This window comes from Melanotaenia boesemani, chromosome 6, assembly GCF_017639745.1.
Source record: "Melanotaenia boesemani isolate fMelBoe1 chromosome 6, fMelBoe1.pri, whole genome shotgun sequence".
In the NCBI taxonomy this organism is placed as follows: Eukaryota; Metazoa; Chordata; class Actinopteri; order Atheriniformes; family Melanotaeniidae; genus Melanotaenia; species Melanotaenia boesemani.
In genome coordinates, this window is record NC_055687.1 from 450,500 (window position 1) to 469,365 (window position 18,866).

The window sequence follows — 18,866 nt, forward strand, 5'->3', positions numbered from 1 at the left end:
TCAGTAACAACAACAAGTAAAACACGATTCAGTAACAACAAGTAAAACACGATTCAGTAACAACAAGTAAAACACGATTCAGTAACAACAAGTAAAACACGATTCAGTAACAACAAGTAGAACACGATTCAGTAACAACAAGTAAAACACGATTCAGTAACAACAACAAGTAAAACACGATTCAATAACAACAAGTAAAACACGATTCAGTAACAACAACAAGTAAAACACGATTCAATAACAACAACAAGTAAAACACGATTCAGTAACAACAACAAGTAAAACACGATTCAGTAACACGGAGTTTGTGCTCTTACAGGCACAGGTTCTGGCGGACTGAAACATGGCGCCCGCCAGAATCTGTGCCTGTCTAACTTTTGTTACCGAAGACATAAATGTCTCATGGGGCCACTGATCCTGGCAGACTGCACTCTGGGGAAAAAAAAAAAATCAACAGATTTTAGTGTTAAAAAAAATCTTGCGGCGCATGAGAATAAATTAAAAGCAAACTGTTTTCCAAATACATAATGGTGTTAATAGAACCTGCATTTTATTTTTTTTTCTCAACACATAAAAACACGTTAACACGTTCATGTTATGTAAAAAGAAAACAAAGGAACGTACAAGTTGCTTTAATAACAGAAGAACCAAGGGCCTGTCTTAATATATACTGAATAAAAATATGAAACTACACATTTACTAAAGGTTAGGGAATTGGAAAAGTTTTGATTTCATTATCAACCCTGCATACAAAATAAAACAGCCAAAGTTTGAGCGAATGGCAGAATGCCCATTCATCCTGACCAGGCCGCTTCCCGGTACCTTCCACCTTCACATAGAAGGGCTTCTCAGTCTTAGCCAGACATTGTGGTGCTGGGAAGGCTTTAGGTTACAAGACTGCTGTTTTAGTGTTTGATGTGTGTGTTGTCAAGTCTTTAAAATTAATATTGTCCCGTGAAACCCAGAAAAAAAAAATATTGTAGTAAAAGCCAAGAAAAACTTCGCAGAAGCTCGCTGGCAGAACAACCTGATAACAAGGTTGAGGTTCCTGTTAGCTTACATGAAATGAAGGAAACAACGCTAGACGCAACGAGCGCGCTCCCACGTCAGCGGATACATTTTCTGTCGAGATACCTGCCTTCCCGACACCTGTCACGACACCACACCTGTCATAACACCGGCAAGCCGATCAACCGGGCGGTGACCTGCACCGCGTGGTCCACAAAGGAAAGTAAGAGCAGGCGCGTTCTAGTGTTCTAGATAAACATGTTATGGATCGAGTGTGACTCATTTAACCCTTAACCTTCTGTCACCCCTTTAAAAAATTCCCTTTTGCACCCTAACACACATAAATGCGTATGTAAAATAGTCATAAAATTTTTTTTTTTTTACTTTTTAATTCTTCAAACCAGCATCATTTCTAATCATCCATATCAACGAATAATGAATTTTGAACCTTTTTAACCTTTATATTGCCAAGCTTTGGTCATGGTGCACCTCCATTTTATGGTCTAATAATACAAAAATACATTTTCTATATATTTTATGCCAACTGGATTATTTATGGTTTGTTTGTTGTACCCTGCTGTATGTTAAAGATTAACAAAGAAATTAATTTATATGCATTAGTTTATGCTGTGTCAAATATTCCAGTTTTGCACCCTAACACACAAACCTATGCACATAAAAATCAAGTTATACATTACACTAAATTAATTCTAAATTAATTATTGTATTAATTATTTAGTGTTTTAAACCCTCATCAGCCCTAATATTATTTTTATGTGTGCTGTCACAAAGAGCTTCACGTACTGTCCATGTAACAAGCCAAGCCATTTATTAGAACACCATACAGGCTAACAGAAAACTGAACAAGAACAATATCTAGAAATAAACAAAAACAACAACAATGACGACATATCATGTGAACGGTTCAGAGGAGGCAGGAGCTGCAAACTGTACAGTAATGTTCCTTGCAAAGAGGCTTTCCGCAGTTTTTGCAGGTGCATTGCACAATTCTTCTACCAGAGCAAAGTGCACACTGCCTCCTCACACGGGTAGAAGCGGTGTTGCTGGGGTTGGAGCTGGTGCTGGGACTGGCTGAGATGGAGGCAGGGTCACTTGAAGCTGACTGAGTCTCAAGTATTAGGCGAGAAGCACCTGCTGATTTAGGTAGGCGTTGTCGCTGGACCATCAATGGGATGACAAGCTTCTTCCCCAGCTCCTCGAGGATCAGCCTTCATTTGGGGGACTTCCCCTGGTTCCATGCTGGATCCACAGCGGTGCATTAAGGGCACTGATGTCCAGCATGTTGAAAAACACGCCACAGGCCACCGCCTGGCCTTCCTCCTGTATGTGGAAATCATCTGCAAAACAAACAAGGACCAAAGATGGGGGAAAATGTTAGAAATGCTGAATAGTTAACATCTACAAAAAAAATAAAAATTTGAAAAAACAAGCAAAAAAAAATTTAAGAAAATAAATTTAAAAATGTGCTTTCATTTATGGAATGAACATACATACGTCATCCATGGTATCCACGCCTCCTTTGTAGCGGTTATAATCCAGAATCATCTGGGGCTTCCTCTTCTCACCGTCACTGATCTCCGGGGCTCAGCAGGACAACATTTTTGCCCCGCTTTGGCAGGTATCTGCATCAGAGCCACCCCCAACGCCATCTGATGAACAAATTCCAACGAGAAAATGCAACACAGACATAAATGTCTTTACCTTTGTACCAGGTAATCGATGTAAGCACAGTCAGCGCTAAGTTGGGCTAGATAATCTAATGTTCATGGCTGGCCATGACCAGAAGGTGGTCCATCTGTGGGAGTCTAGGCGAGTTTGGAAAGACCAGAGCAGATCAGTAAAGTCCATGTTAATCTGTGCCTGGCGCCTCCTCCTTCCTTCTCCTCAAGGCTGCGTATTCAGTTGCATTTTAGATGACGCAGCACCAACTTGGCTCCGTCTGTGGAAAACCGAACAACTTCGCTGGAAGCTCCAGCTAAGCACCGGCTCTAGCACCGAACCAGCACTGCTTTATCTTAAGTGAAAAAGGTGCCTTTGACCTCCACACCTAGACCTAGACCTACTGGACACCCCCTGAGCTCCACAGCTAAACCTGGACCTGCCTAACCTCCAACTTAAAGATCAGATCTCAGATATGTGCTGATGTTAATAAAACCTACAAAGAATTCTGGATCCATTTAAAGCCAAAATGCGACTCAGAAATTCCTACAATGACGTAGATTCAGCTTGTTCAGCTGTGATGTTGCCGTGACGACCGTGATACTATTGCCGTAAAACACAGGCGTGAGATGCTTCCATCTCCTCCTGCCTGACAGAATCTAGAAAACTCTCATCTTTGTCTGATTTCCAGCTGGTTGACGTGTTTTCCAACTAGGGCTGCAACTAATAACTATTCTGATGGTCGATTAGTCACCGACTATTAAAACGACTAGTCGACCAATCGGATTATGTATCATAATTATTAAATGGATCTTATTTCCCTTTCAGCTTTGAAATCTTGCGTAAGGTTGTTAAGTCCGACGTTCCTCCTCTTTAAATGTTCGAGCGTTGCAGACGGACTTCCGTGGTACACAAGGTCCGCTTTACAAATCTCACATGTATTTAATTTATTTTGTATGTTTAACGTGAAGTTATTCCAGACTTTTAACATTCTCCGGCGCCGTTTTCCTCCCTAGTCCGCCACCATATTTTCCCCTGGCAGACTTTACTGCGCATGTGCAACTCTCAGCAGAGATAGGATTAGAAGACGATGTTTCACTCGGTTGTTTTTTTTTTTTTGTTTGTTTTTTGCCGACAATAGTCGACGGGTAAATTCGTTGTCGACAATTTTTATTGTCAACTAATCGTTGCAGCCCTATTTCCAACACGTGCACTCTGTCCTCTCACGAGCCTCAGTAAGTCATGTGACAGTAGGGTCACGCTACTGGAAAAGATTATATATAAAAAAATCAATCCCCAAGTTCTATAAATCGATATTGGATTTATTACATCTGAATCGATTCAAATAAATGAATCAATTTTTTAAACCCAGCCCTACTGATGACCTCCACATCTGGATCTAGATGACCTCCACACCTGGAGATAATTAGAGGTGAGCTGCAGGTTGTCCATGTATCCAAACGTCACACAGGTCACATGACTTCATCTGAAGCTTTTTATTTGTGTGACAGTACAAACCAGAGACGATAAAACCAGCAAAGTTTGTAGAAAAATTTTAAAATAATTCAAACTGAAATCTGCAATCCATCATCATCTTCATCATCATCAGGTGGGTCGATTCCAATTCTGTTCTGGTCCTCCACGAGTTCTGGACAGGTCGCTTCCGATCAACTGCATCAATTTCAGTAAATGGCTTCGTCCATGTTGTCGTCACTGTCTCCACCGAAGTCCTCCCCATCACTCACGTAGGACATGATGTAATCAGTCTCCTGCAGCACGGACAAGAACTCCTAAATAACTCCTCAAAAACTCCTTAACTCATGAATAACTCCTGAATAACACATCAATAACTCCTCAATAATTCATCAATAATTCCTCAATAACTCATCAATAATTCCTCAATAATTCATCAATAACTCCTCAATAACCCCTCAATAACTCATCAATGACCCCTCAATAACTCATCAATAACTCATCAATAATTCCTTAATAACTCATCAATAACTCATCAATACTTCCTTAATAACTCCTCAATAACTCATCAATAATTCCTCAATAACTCATCAATAATTCCTCAATAACTCATCAATAACTCATCAATAATTCCTTAATAACTCCTCAATAACTCATCAATAATTCCTCAATAACTCATCAATAATTCCTCAATAACTCATCAATAATTCCTCAATAACTCCTCAATAACTCATCAATAACTCCTTAATAACTCATCAATAACTCATCAATAATTCCTCAATAACTCATCAATAACTCCTCAATAACTCATCAATAATTCCTCAATAACTCATCAATAATTCCTCAATAACTCCTCAAAAACTCATCAATAACTCATCAATAACTCATCAATAATTCCTCAATAACTCATCAATAATTCCTCAATAACTCCTCAAAAACTCATCAATAACTCATCAATAACTCATCAATAATTCCTCAATAACTCATCAATAATTCCTCAATAACTCCTCAAAAACTCATCAATAACTCATCAATAACTCATCAATAATTCCTCAATAACTCATCAATAACTCATCAATAATTCCTCAATAACTCATCAATAACTCATCAATAATTCCTTAATAACTCCTTAATAACTCATCAATAACTCCTCAATAACTCATCAATAATTCCTTAATAACTCCTTAATAACTCATCAATAACTCCTCAATAACTCATCAATAACTCATCAATAATTCCTTAATAACTCCTTAATAACTCATCAATAACTCCTCAATAACTCATCAATAATTCCTTAATAACTCCTTAATAACTCATCAATAACTCCTCAATAACTCATCAATAATTCCTCAATAACTCATCAACAATTCATCAAAAGCTCATCAATAATTCCTTAATAACTCATCAATAATTCCTCAATAACTCATCAATAATTCCTCAATAACTCATCAATAATTCCTCAATAATTCATCAATAACTCCTCAATAACCCCTCAATAACTCATCAATAACCCCTCAATAACTCATCAATAACTCATCAATAATTCCTTAATAACTCATCAATAATTCCTCAATAACTCATCAATACTTCCTTAATAACTCCTCAATAACTCATCAATAATTCCTCAATAACTCATCAATAATTCCTCAATAACTCATCAATAACTCATCAATAATTCCTTAATAACTCCTCAATAACTCATCAATAATTCCTCAATAACTCATCAATAATTCCTCAATAACTCATCAATAATTCCTCAATAACTCATCAATAACTCATCAATAACTCCTTAATAACTCATCAATAACTCATCAATAATTCCTCAATAACTCATCAATAACTCCTCAATAACTCATCAATAATTCCTCAATAACTCATCAATAATTCCTCAATAACTCCTCAAAAACTCATCAATAACTCATCAATAATTCCTCAATAACTCATCAATAATTCCTCAATAACTCCTCAAAAACTCATCAATAACTCATCAATAATTCCTCAATAACTCATCAATAATTCCTCAATAACTCCTCAAAAACTCATCAATAACTCATCAATAACTCATCAATAATTCCTCAATAACTCATCAATAACTCATCAATAATTCCTCAATAACTCATCAATAACTCATCAATAATTCCTTAATAACTCCTTAATAACTCATCAATAACTCCTCAATGACTCATCAATAACTCCTTAATAACTCCTTAATAACTCATCAATAACTCCTCAATAACTCATCAATAATTCCTTAATAACTCCTTAATAACTCATCAATAACTCCTCAATAACTCATCAATAATTCCTCAATAACTCATCAACAATTCATCAAAAGCTCATCAATAATTCCTTAATAACTCCTTAATAACTCATCAATAACTCCTCAATAACTCATCAATAATTCCTCAATAACTCATCAACAATTCATCAATAACTCATCAATAATTCCTTAATAACTCCTTAATAACTCATCAATAACTCCTCAATAACTCATCAATAATTCCTCAATAACTCATCAACAATTCATCAAAAACTCATCAATAATTCCTCAATAACTCCTTAATAACTCATCAATAACTCCTCAATAATTCCTCAATAACTCATCAATAACTCCTCAATAACTCATCAATAACCCCTCAATAACTCATCAATAACCCCTCAATAACTCATCAATAATTCCTTAATAACTCATCAATAACTCATCAATGATTCCTTAATAACTCATCAATAACTCATCAATAATTCCTTAATAACTCATCAATAACTCATCAATATTTCCTTAATAACTCCTCAATAACTCATCAATAATTCCTTAATAACTCATCAATAACTCATCAATATTTCCTTAATAACTCCTCAATAACTCATCAATAATTCCTTAATAACTCATCAATAACCCCTCAATAACTCATCAATAACTCATCAATAATTCCTTAATAACTCATCAATAACTCATCAATAATTCCTTAATAACTCATCAATATTTCCTTAATAACTCCTCAATAACTCATCAATAATTCCTCAATAACTCATCAATAATTCCTTAATAACTCATCAATAACTCATCAATAACCCCTCAATAACTCATCAATAACTCATCAATAATTCCTTAATAACTACTTAATAACTCATCAATAATTCCTCAATAACTCATCAATAATTCCTCAATAACTCATCAATAATTCCTTAATAACTCATCAATAACTCATCAATAACCCCTCAATAATTCATCAATATTTCCTTAATAACTCCTTAATAACTCATCAATAATTCCTTAATAAGTAATCAATAATTCCTTAATGACTCATCAATAACTCATCAATAACTCATCAATAATTCCTCAATGACTCATCAAAAACTCATCAATAATTCCTCAATAACTCATCAATAACTCCTCAAAGACTCATCAATAACTCATCAATAATTCCTTAATAACTCCTCAATAACTCATCAATAACTCCTAAATAATTCCTCAATAACTCATCAATAACTCATCAATAATTCCTTAATAACTCCTCAATAACTCATCAATAATTCCTTAATAACTCATCAATAATTCCTTAATAAGTCATCAATAATTCCTTAATAACTCCTCAATAACTCATCAATAATTCCTCAATAACTCATCAATAATTCCTTAATAACTCATCAATAACTCCTCAATAATTCCTCAATAACTCATCAATAACTCCTCAATAACTCATCAATAATTCCTCAATGACTCATCAATAATTCCTTAATAACTCATCAATAACTCATCAATATTTCCTTAATAACTCCTCAATAACTCATCAATAATTCCTTAATAACTCATCAATAACTCATCAATAATTCCTTAATAACTCATCAATAACTCATCAATATTTCCTTAATAACTCCTCAATAACTCATCAATAATTCCTTAATAACTCATCAATAACTCATCAATATTTCCTTAATAACTCCTCAATAACTCATCAATAATTCCTTAATAACTCATCAATAACCCCTCAATAACTCATCAATAACTCATCAATAATTCCTTAATAACTCATCAATAACTCATCAATAATTCCTTAATAACTCATCAATATTTACTTAATAACTCCTCAATAACTCATCAATAATTCCTCAATAACTCATCAATAATTCCTTAATAACTCATCAATAACTCATCAATAACCCCTCAATAACTCATCAATAATTCCTTAATAACTACTTAATAACTCATCAATAATTCCTCAATAACTCATCAATAATTCCTCAATAACTCATCAATAATTCCTTAATAACTCATCAATAACTCATCAATAACCCCTCAATAACTCATCAATAATTCCTTAATAACTCCTTAATAACTCATCAATAATTCCTTAATAAGTAATCAATAATTCCTTAATGACTCATCAATAACTCATCAATAATTCCTCAATGACTCATCAATAACTCATCAATAATTCCTCAATAACTCATCAATAACTCCTCAAAGACTCATCAATAACTCATCAATATTTCCTTAATAACTCCTCAATAACTCATCAATAATTCCTTAATAACTCATCAATAACTCATCAATATTTCCTTAATAACTCCTCAATAACTCATCAATAATTCCTTAATAACTCATCAATAACCCCTCAATAACTCATCAATAACTCATCAATAATTCCTTAATAACTCATCAATAACTCATCAATAATTCCTTAATAACTCATCAATATTTACTTAATAACTCCTCAATAACTCATCAATAATTCCTCAATAACTCATCAATAATTCCTTAATAACTCATCAATAACTCATCAATAACCCCTCAATAACTCATCAATAATTCCTTAATAACTACTTAATAACTCATCAATAATTCCTCAATAACTCATCAATAATTCCTCAATAACTCATCAATAATTCCTTAATAACTCATCAATAACTCATCAATAACCCCTCAATAACTCATCAATAATTCCTTAATAACTCCTTAATAACTCATCAATAATTCCTTAATAAGTAATCAATAATTCCTTAATGACTCATCAATAACTCATCAATAACTCATCAATAATTCCTCAATGACTCATCAATAACTCATCAATAATTCCTCAATAACTCATCAATAACTCCTCAAAGACTCATCAATAACTCATCAATAATTCCTTAATAACTCCTCAATAACTCATCAATAACTCCTAAATAATTCCTCAATAACTCATCAATAACTCATCAATAATTCCTTAATAACTCCTCAATAACTCATCAATAACTCATCAATAATTCCTTAATAAGTAATCAATAATTCCTTAATAACTCATCAATAATTCCTTAATAAGGCATCAATAATTCCTTAATAACTCCTCAATAACTCATCAATAATTCCTCAATAACTCATCAATAATTCCTTAATAACTCATCAATAACTCCTCAATAATTCCTCAATAACTCATCAATAACTCCTCAATAACTCATCAATAATTCCTCAATGACTCATCAATAACTCATCAATAATTCCTTAATAAGTAATCAATAATTCCTTAATGACTCATCAATAACTCCTCAATAACTCATCAATAATTCCTCAATGACTCATCAATAACTCATCAATAATTCCTTAATAACTCATCAATAATTCCTCAATAACTCATCAATAACTCATCAATAATTCCTTAATAACTCCTCAATAACTCATCAATAACTCATCAATAATTCCTTAATAACTCATCAATAATTCCTCAATAACTCATCAATAACTCATCAATAACTCATCAATAATTCCTCAATAACTCATCAATAATTCCTTGATAACTCATCAATAACTCATCAATAACTCATCAATAATTCCTCAATAACTCATCAATAATTCCTTAATAACTCATCAATAATTCCTTAATAACTCATCAATAATTCCTCAATAACTCATCAATAACTCATCAATAACTCATCAATAATTCCTCAATAACTCATCAATAATTCCTCAATAACTCCTCAATAACTCATCAATAACCCATCAATAATTCCTCAATAACTCATCAATAATTCCTTAATAACTCATCAATAATTCCTTAATAACCCATCAATAATTCCTCAATAACTCATCAATAATTCCTTAATAACTCATCAATAACTCATCAATAATTCCTCAATAACTCATCAATAATTCCTTAATAACTCATCAATAATTCCTTAATAACTCATCAATAACTCATCAATAATTCCTCAATAACTCATCAATAATTCCTCAATAACTCATCAATGATTCCTTAATAACTCATCAATAACTCATCAATAATTCCTCAATAACTCATCAATAATTCCCCAATAACTCATCAATAATTCCTTAATAACTCATCAATAACTCATCAATAATTCCTCAATAACTCATCAATAATTCCTCAATAACTCATCAATAACTCATCAATAATTCCTTAATAACTCATCAATAACTCATCAATAATTCCTTAATAACTCATCAATAACTCATCAATAACTCATCAATAACTCATCAATAATTCCTCAATAACTCATCAATAACTCCTCAATAACTCATCAATAATTCCTTAATAACTCCTCAATAACTCATCAATAACTCATCAATAATTCCTTAATAACTCATCAATAATTCATCAATAACTCATCAATAATTCCTTAACTCATCAATAATTCCTCAATAACTCATCAATAACTCCTTAATAACTAATGAATAACTCATCAATAACTCACCCGCCGGACAGTCATGCATCAACAATCCATTCAGTAAGAACTGATTAGTTTTTATCTTAAGAAATCAAACTGATCAATCAGATTGATCCCAATTCTAATAATAAACATCCATCATGGCTGAAAGCTGCAGGACTTCTGGGAATCAGCTGATCTTCATCACATGACCACATCCCGTTCTGTGTGTGTGTAAGACGTTCACCTCCTCAAACTCTTCCTCGTCGTACTCCTCCTCTGCCTCTGCCTCCTCCTCCTCCTGCTTCTTCTTCTCCACCTCCTCCTCCTCTGAGCTCTGCTGCTCCTCCTTCTTCTGCAGCGTCTGTCAAGACGCAGCTCACGTTAACCTCCAACACCATGACGACCCTACTGGAGGCTGTTGCTATAGTAACCAGGTTACAGGCTGCTGCTGATGTGGCTGCTGGTTTGTTAGTTTTAATGTGATTACATGGTCAGACATTAAGCAGGCCACTGCTTGTTTATTGTTTACCAGGTAACCTGATGCGTTGGTCTAGAGACCTGATGATGTGTCCTACATGTTAAAGGAAGGACCAGTAAAGATTCGGACCAGATCCAGTTCAGTATTTACTCTTCGTGTGGCCAGTTAACTGGATTTTAGGAGGTCTCAGAAACCTCCATCTGTCACTTACTCCTCATTATGGATTCTCAGATGGCCTGAAGGTTCTGTACCCTGGACTGGGTTTCTCTCATTTTTTAATAAACCATCTGTTGTCACCTGGTCTCTGGTTCACCTAGAACCACAAGGATAGTTGCTTTAGAGTCAGGCTGTCAAAGACAACCCACTCTAACGTATGCGAGGCATGATGAGACCAACACACCCGTCACTGACATGACGGCTGTCTGTCAATGTCTGTTTGAGAGGAGGAAACTAGCGGTTCATGTTCACGTCGTCACATATTTACCCCAAAGTCTTGTTGTTGGCAGGACAGTAGCTGCTGGTGGTAGACAGGGTTTATACTCCAGCTATGCAGGGGCGGGTCTAGAAAAGTTCTGATGGGGGGCCGAGCAGGAGCAGAAAAAAAGTGAATAAAAACTAGTAAAACAAGCAGCCAATGATGTGTTTTACCAGCAGGTGTTTACTTTGAGTGACACTGCTGTAGGACTTTTATCACTGCTGCACAAAAAAGCTGTTTTTATCCAGATCATCAGTTTTATCAGAGTTTCTGTCGGCTGTTTAACTTCGTCACATCTGCTGCTTTTAGGACAGAAATGATCACCATGGAGACGGTTGGTGAGATGATGATATATAAATTCTGAGTTATGAGCTAGAACATGGTAGAGATGATTTAGAACAACATATAGAAGTACATCACATGCTGCATTTACTGACCATTGGACATCTGACGTTTACCCAAGAGGTCAGCTAACAGTAAATATTTGTAGCATCGGCTCATTCTGGTGATTCCAGGCAGCATAATGGGGATCAATCGTGATTAATTCATTTGTAATCTGTGATTAATCTGATACAGTTTTAATCATCTGACAGTCCTACTGTCAACATGACATTTTGTTGATAAACCAACTTTTAAAAATAAGATTTTTTTACATTAGTAGATGTACTTGCTCCAGGTGTGGTGATGATGATGTAAAACGCTCAGGCTCCTTCATCCTCTCATGCTCCTAGCAGGCTATTAAAGCAGGCTGTGCTTTAATATAAACAATAGATGTTTATAGCTTATCCCAGGCCATCTGGATACCTTCTCCATCTGAACCTGGTTCAGACTGGTCGGAGGAGTATTCTGGACCAACATGGACATCCTCAGAAATATTTATTAGTTAATAAAGTTATTGAAGTTTCCTTTAATATCACTCACCGCTTTTACCCAGTAATAAGAACCAAAAATGGAGTCACCTGTTAACCACAGACCCAAGACGCCCAAACGTCTCCTGCCACCTCATTTTAGAAGACATCCATGATTAATTTTTTAAGTTTTATTTAGCTTCACAATCTAAAAAAAGAGCTGAAGCATTTCTTCTCTGTTACCTAATCTTCAGCTTCTCTGTTATAAAGACGTAAAGGTTTATATGTGTTCTGTCCTGCAGCAGTAGAATCTGTACATACACATGTGAAACTCCTGGTTATTGACATGTTCTCTGACTTCCTGTTGTCTCACCTCCAGCTTCAGCAGAACCTCCTCCTTCTCTCCATCCTTCTTCATCTTCTTCGTCTTCCTCTGGGCTGGCTGACCTCCACCTGACAGGCTCAGTGACACGCAAACACCTGAACACACATGGGACATGCTAAATCTCTACTAAATTATCACAGTACAGATGGAAGTAAAAAAAATCGGAGTACTGACGGAACTAATCGGAGTATGGACGGAGGTAATCGGAGTACGGACGGAGGTAATCTGAGTAGCGACGGAGGTAATCGGAGTACGGACAGAGGTAATCGGAGTACTGACGGAGGTAATCGGAGTACGGACGGAGGTAATCGGAGTACGGACGGAGGTAATCGGAATACTGACGGAGGTAATCGGAGTACGGACGGAGGTAATCGGAGTACTGACGGCGGTAATCGGAGTACAGACGGAGGTAATCAGAGTACGGACTGAGGTAATCGGAGTATGGACGGAGGTAATCGGAGTAGCGACGGAGGTAATCGGAGTACGGACGGAGGTAATCGGAGTAATGACGGAGGTAATGGGAGTACTGATGGCGGTAATCGGAGTACGAACGGAGGTAATCGGAGTACGGACGGAGGTAATCGGAGTATGGACGGAGGTAATCGGAATACTGACGGAGGTAATCGGAATACGGACGGAGGTAATCGGAGTACGGACGGAGGTAATCGGAATACTGACGGAGGTAATCGGAATACGGACGGAGGTAATCGGAGTAGCGACGGAGATAATCGGAGTACGGACAGAGGTAATCGGAGTACTGACGGAGGTAATCGGAGTACGGACGGAGGTAATCGGAGTACTGACGGAAGTAATCGAAATATGGACGGAGGTAATCGGAGTACGGACGGAGGTAATCGGAGTACGGACGGAGGTAATCGAGTACTGACGGAGGTAATCGGAGTAAGGACAGAGGTAATCGGAGTGCGGACGGAAGTAATCGGAGTACTAACGGAGGTACGGACAGGGGTAATCGGAGTACTGACGGAGGTAATCGGAGTAATGACGGAGGTAATCGGAGTACTGACGGAGGTAATCGGAGTACTGACGGCGGTAATCGGAGTACGGACGGAGGTAATCGGAGTAATGACGAAGGTAATCGGAGTACAGACGGAGGTAATCGGAGTACTGATGGAGGTACGGACGGGGGTAATCGGAGTACTGACGGAGGTAATCGGAATACGGACGGAGGTAATCGGAGTAGCGACGGAGATAATCGGAGTACGGACAGAGGTAATCGGAGTACTGACGGAGGTAATCGGAGTACGGACGGAGGTAATCGGAGTGCGGACGGAAGTAATCGGAGTACTAACGGAGGTACGGACAGGGGTAATCGGAGTACTGACGGAGGTAATCGGAGTAATGACGGAGGTAATCGGAGTACTGACGGAGGTAATCGGAGTACTGACGGCGGTAATCGGAGTAATGACGAAGGTAATCGGAGTACAGACGGAGGTAATCGGAGTACTGATGGAGGTACGGACGGGGGTAATCGGAGTACTGACGGAGGTAATCGGAATACGGACGGAGGTAATCGGAGTAGCGACGGAGATAATCGGAGTACGGACAGAGGTAATCGGAGTACTGACGGAGGTAATCGGAGTACGGACGGAGGTAATCGGAGTAGCGACGGAGATAATCGGAGTACGGACAGAGGTAATCGGAGTACTGAAGGAGGTACGGACAGAGGTATTCGGAGTACAGACGGAGGTAATCTGAGTACTGACGGTCTCTGTGCTCCTTCCGGACCTGGACTCTGAGCTCTCTGGGAAACCTCTTCCAGTCTGAAACAACAATCACAAACACTGGGCTGAAGAACGTGAGGAGCATGGTGGTGGTTACCATGGTAACAGATGTCTCACCTGGAGTCCAGTCCATCAGACCGTCTGGTGGCTCACCGCTGTGGTATTTATCTGAGTAACGCTCCACATCTGGACAGGAAGTACACAAAATGAGATGTCTGGTGCTTTTATCAGGGATGCTGATGGGTTCTGGTTCTGGTTCAGAGCCTAACTGAGAACCAGTATCCTTCTGTTCAGACAGAAGTCGGACTCTGTGATGTTATGTTCTGTGGTTCATGGACTGGACCGGCACTGACCCTGAACTAGAACCAGAACCAGAACTGGTCTGGTCTGGTTTAGTGAAACCTCTGTGTGCTGCAGCAGGCTGGATGAAGCAGGGCAGACTCCTCATCGCTCCTCTGAAGTCCTGCTTCAGGGCCAACAGGTACTCTGCTTCCTCCCCACCTGTCAGGGGGAGGGGCTTCGGCTCCATCACCTGGACAACAACACATCAATCAACTACATGTCCCAGAATGCATCACTGTCACATTCTCCTCACCAGTCTGGTCTGGGTCTGTCAGATCTTTACGTTCTAAAGGATTCTGGACCGGGTTGAGACCCAGGTTCTGGACTGTGAACATCAGTGGTGATAATGCCATCATGAAGTGAGTGATGTGATGCACGCGGCATCCTCTGAACTCTGACCTCAGCTCTAAGATGTTTAAACATTTTTCAGTCTGACATTATAGGTCTTTGGAACCAGGAATGTTCTGGAAGGTCGGAGCTCGTAGTCTGTGTCCAGAACTGGGTTTGAATCACGTGATATGCTGGTCTCAGCATTTTGTTCTGATCACATGTTTCGGAGAGCAGGTGTGAAGAGTGTCCTGTGATCCTGGTGCAGATTGTGGCAGTAGTTGTGATCTTTGCGCTACGAGAACCGGGCGGCCCCGGGGCTGCAGGCGGACGTGACGGCGGGCTGCGAGGGGCTGCAGGCGGACGTGACGGCGGGCTGCGAGGGGCTGCATGACGGCGGGCTACGAGGGGCTGCAGGCGGACGTGACGGCGGGCTACGAGGGGCTGCATGACGGCGGGCTACGAGGGGCTGCAGGCGGGCTACGAGGGGCTGCAGGCGGACGTGACGGCGGGCTACGAGGGGCTGCAGGCGGACGTGACGGAGGGCTATAAACCAGCAGGAAAGGCTGCCGGTGTCGGGAGGAGAACAGAACCCTTCCAGCCCGGCAGTATGTGTATGAAGCCCAAAAATGAGGAAATTCTGTCTCCTCTCTCACCTGCTTGCTCTAGTTTTTAGTAAATGTGTGCTCAAACAGGTGAGTCTGACCTTTGTGACCTCATGAAGGGAAATAACCAGTGCCCCGGTAGTGGATACTGTCACTGACCTGCCCCCCGGTTAGATGAGCCTGCCCTCTAAAATCACCAAGTGGGCGTCAGAGAGGGGCGTGCCAGGCACCACTCATGAACATTTGAAGGTTCAGACTCAGAAACAGCCTGTTCTCAGTACAGCCACATCTGGAACGGCTGGGATGAAGGCCGAGGGCTGAATTTGAATATGGGAGCTTTAATGAATCGCTGGAGCCTGGTTGTAAGGAGAGGCGTACCATGTGATGAGGAAGGTTTCAGCCTCATTGGAATCAATTTAGATTCTAAAATATCAGTTTTTATCATATTGAAAGCTGATCCAGAAAGGTGCTCTTACATGAGGTCGGACTGTCCAGGTGTTGGATCATCACGTGGGCTGGCGAGGCAGCTGCATCGTCCTCGTCCCTTCTTTGAGCCAGACTGATACAGATCAGCTTATACTGGTATTTGGATCATATGATGGAGAAGAATTCTCTCCAGATTTCACCACTACTGACGTCAGAACACTGGTTCTTTAGGAGTCTGGGTAACGGTGCTATAAGCTGCCTGTATTGATCTACTGAGGACTGAGCGTAGGGGGGTAGTCCTGAACCAGCAGGTCCAGCAGCGTTTTTAGAACCTGTTTTCACTGATGATAAGCCTGTCCGTGACAGTAGCTTTTATATTCTCAGATCAGAACCTGGAGGTAGGTGTTCAGGTGTGTGGAGGGGTGGAGCTTACTGGAAACACAGGTGTGGGCTGCTGTGCAGCTGGTGGCCCAGAGTCTCCTCTACCAGCTAAATCCACACTGAAACCCAGAATCCTGCGACCGCGTCCACGACCCGCCATCACTGCTGCTACTCGGCCAGCGTCAGGACCTCCTGGACCAAGACCTCCCAGACCAGGTCAGGCCTCGTGGAGGTGGATCTGGTTCCTGACAGAACAAAAACAACAGAAGTCTGAGTGACCTGGCTGTCTGTCAATCAATATTAACCAGTCACTGGGTAGGTCAGGTAAACCAGTTATAAAAACCAGTCCAGTAACTGGTCTTCACCCCGCCCGCTGCTGGCAGCTCCGTCTGATGTTACAAACGCCCTTTTTATTCTTTGTTGAGTCCACCAACTGCAGACCGTTACAGGCTCTGCAGCATTGTTTAAAGCTGCTGTGTACACTGAGTTCACCAAACAAATAAAGAGAATCCAGCATTAAGGAGGTGGACTGGGACTTAACTCTGTTGCTCACAACAACTGAACAGAATCATAAATTATGTAGAAGTTTCTGAAATCATTTTAATGTGCATTTATCTACTGAACTTAAATGAACGTCACACATCAACATTATTTATCAAACTGGAACATTGTTTAAGTTTATCTGCACATTCTGATTTGTTTGTTCCACCCAGGTGCTAAAGGTGGCTGTGTCACAGAACACACCGCAGGATCTGAGCGGGTCGTCTGGCTGATGCCGGGTTTAAAAGGAGTGAAAACTCCGCCGACCTGCCGGCCGTTTGGCCAGTAAATGGAGCGAAACCAGTGCGTACCTGTTAAAGTGTCAGCTGCAGTAAACTATGATACTTAAGCTCTGTTTGCTCCTGTTAGCTCATGTTAGGTCACTTAGCTCCTTTAGCTCAGTTAGCTCCTGTTAGTACCGTTAACTCCTTTTCAGCTGTTCTCGCTGACCTTCTCCGTATTTACTGTTCAAGAACTAACTGTCCTGCTGCGGCTCTTTTCCTCCACAGCTTGTCATCTTCAGTTCAGACCTTCATACAGACCAACGTTAATGTTTTCAGCGGAGCAACGTCTGTTTACATCTAGCCGCGCCGTCTTTGCTTGTTCTTGTTCTTCTTCTGCTGTGAGGAGCTGCTGAGACTGATCAGCTGCGCCGCCTGCAGGTCATTCAGAGGAACGACATAAAGCAGCTAATTACGGCTTTCTGTTTACAGCTTTTAAATTAGCGAATGGCTTGATTATTTCTCATTTAGTTGTGTTTTGGACTCTAACTTTTGCATCCTTTAATCTGTTCAAACCATCCAAACATGAATATGTTTCATGTAGTGATCCCCTTCAGGCTAAGTATTGTTGCTGACCATGTCCATCCCTTTATGACCACAGTGGAGCAGCTTCTGATGCTACTTCCAGCAGGATAATGCACCATGTCACAAAGCTCAGATCATCTCCACCTGCTTTCTAGAACATGACGACGAGTTCACTGGACTCCAACGGCCTCCACAGCCACCAGATCTCAGTCCAGTAGAGCAGCTTTGGGATGTGGTGGAACGGGAGATTCTCATCATGGATGCAGCCGACAAACCTGCAGCAACTGTGTGATGCTGTCATGTCGATATGGAGAAAACCTCTGAGGAAGGTTTCCACCACCTGCTTCATCTATCACACCAGGATTAAAAAGGTCCGACTCGGTACTAGAAGGTGGACCTGATGAAGAGGACAAACCAGTACTAGAAGGTGGTCCTGATGAAGAGGACGACCCGGTACTAGAAAGTGGTCCCGATGAAGAGGACGACCCGGTACTAGAAGGTACAGACGTGGATAAAATTGTTGGTTCCCTTCGGTTAATGACAGAAAAACTCTCAATGGTCACAGAAATAACTTGAATCTGACAAAAGTAATAATAAATAAAAATTCTATGAAATTTAACCAATGAAAGTCAGATGTTGCTTTTCAACCATGTTTCAACAGAATTATTTAAAAAATAAACTCATGAAACAGACCTGGACAAA

General features: G+C 39.4%; 1 protein-coding gene across 7 annotated transcripts; it reads right to left on the bottom strand.

Annotated features, from left to right (window-relative positions):
- Window positions 1–1,820: 1,820 nt before the first annotated feature.
- Window positions 1,821–18,032, bottom strand: polr3glb (RNA polymerase III subunit GL b). 7 transcript variants are annotated; one of them, XR_006010710.1, is made up of 8 exons: window positions 17,809–18,032; window positions 16,871–17,063; window positions 15,140–15,269; window positions 14,855–14,923; window positions 14,678–14,776; window positions 12,984–13,090; window positions 2,520–2,678; window positions 1,821–2,366 (listed from the first exon to the last, which is right to left on the bottom strand). XR_006010710.1 is itself a non-coding variant. In XM_041987785.1 (8 exons), the coding sequence occupies exons 2-7, from the start codon at window positions 16,976–16,978 to the stop codon at window positions 2,571–2,573; spliced, it is 621 nt and encodes a 206-aa protein (XP_041843719.1). In that variant the 5' UTR covers window positions 16,979–17,063; window positions 17,809–18,031; the 3' UTR covers window positions 1,821–2,366; window positions 2,524–2,570. The 7 variants fall into 7 exon arrangements, 6 of the variants coding, with proteins under 6 accessions (XP_041843719.1, XP_041843717.1, XP_041843716.1 ...); XM_041987785.1 differs by having other exon boundaries at window positions 2,524–2,678; window positions 17,809–18,031; XM_041987783.1 differs by lacking the exons at window positions 1,821–2,366; window positions 2,520–2,678 and adding exons at window positions 4,166–4,457; window positions 11,054–11,170 and having other exon boundaries at window positions 17,778–17,991.
- Window positions 18,033–18,866: the final 834 nt, after the last annotated feature.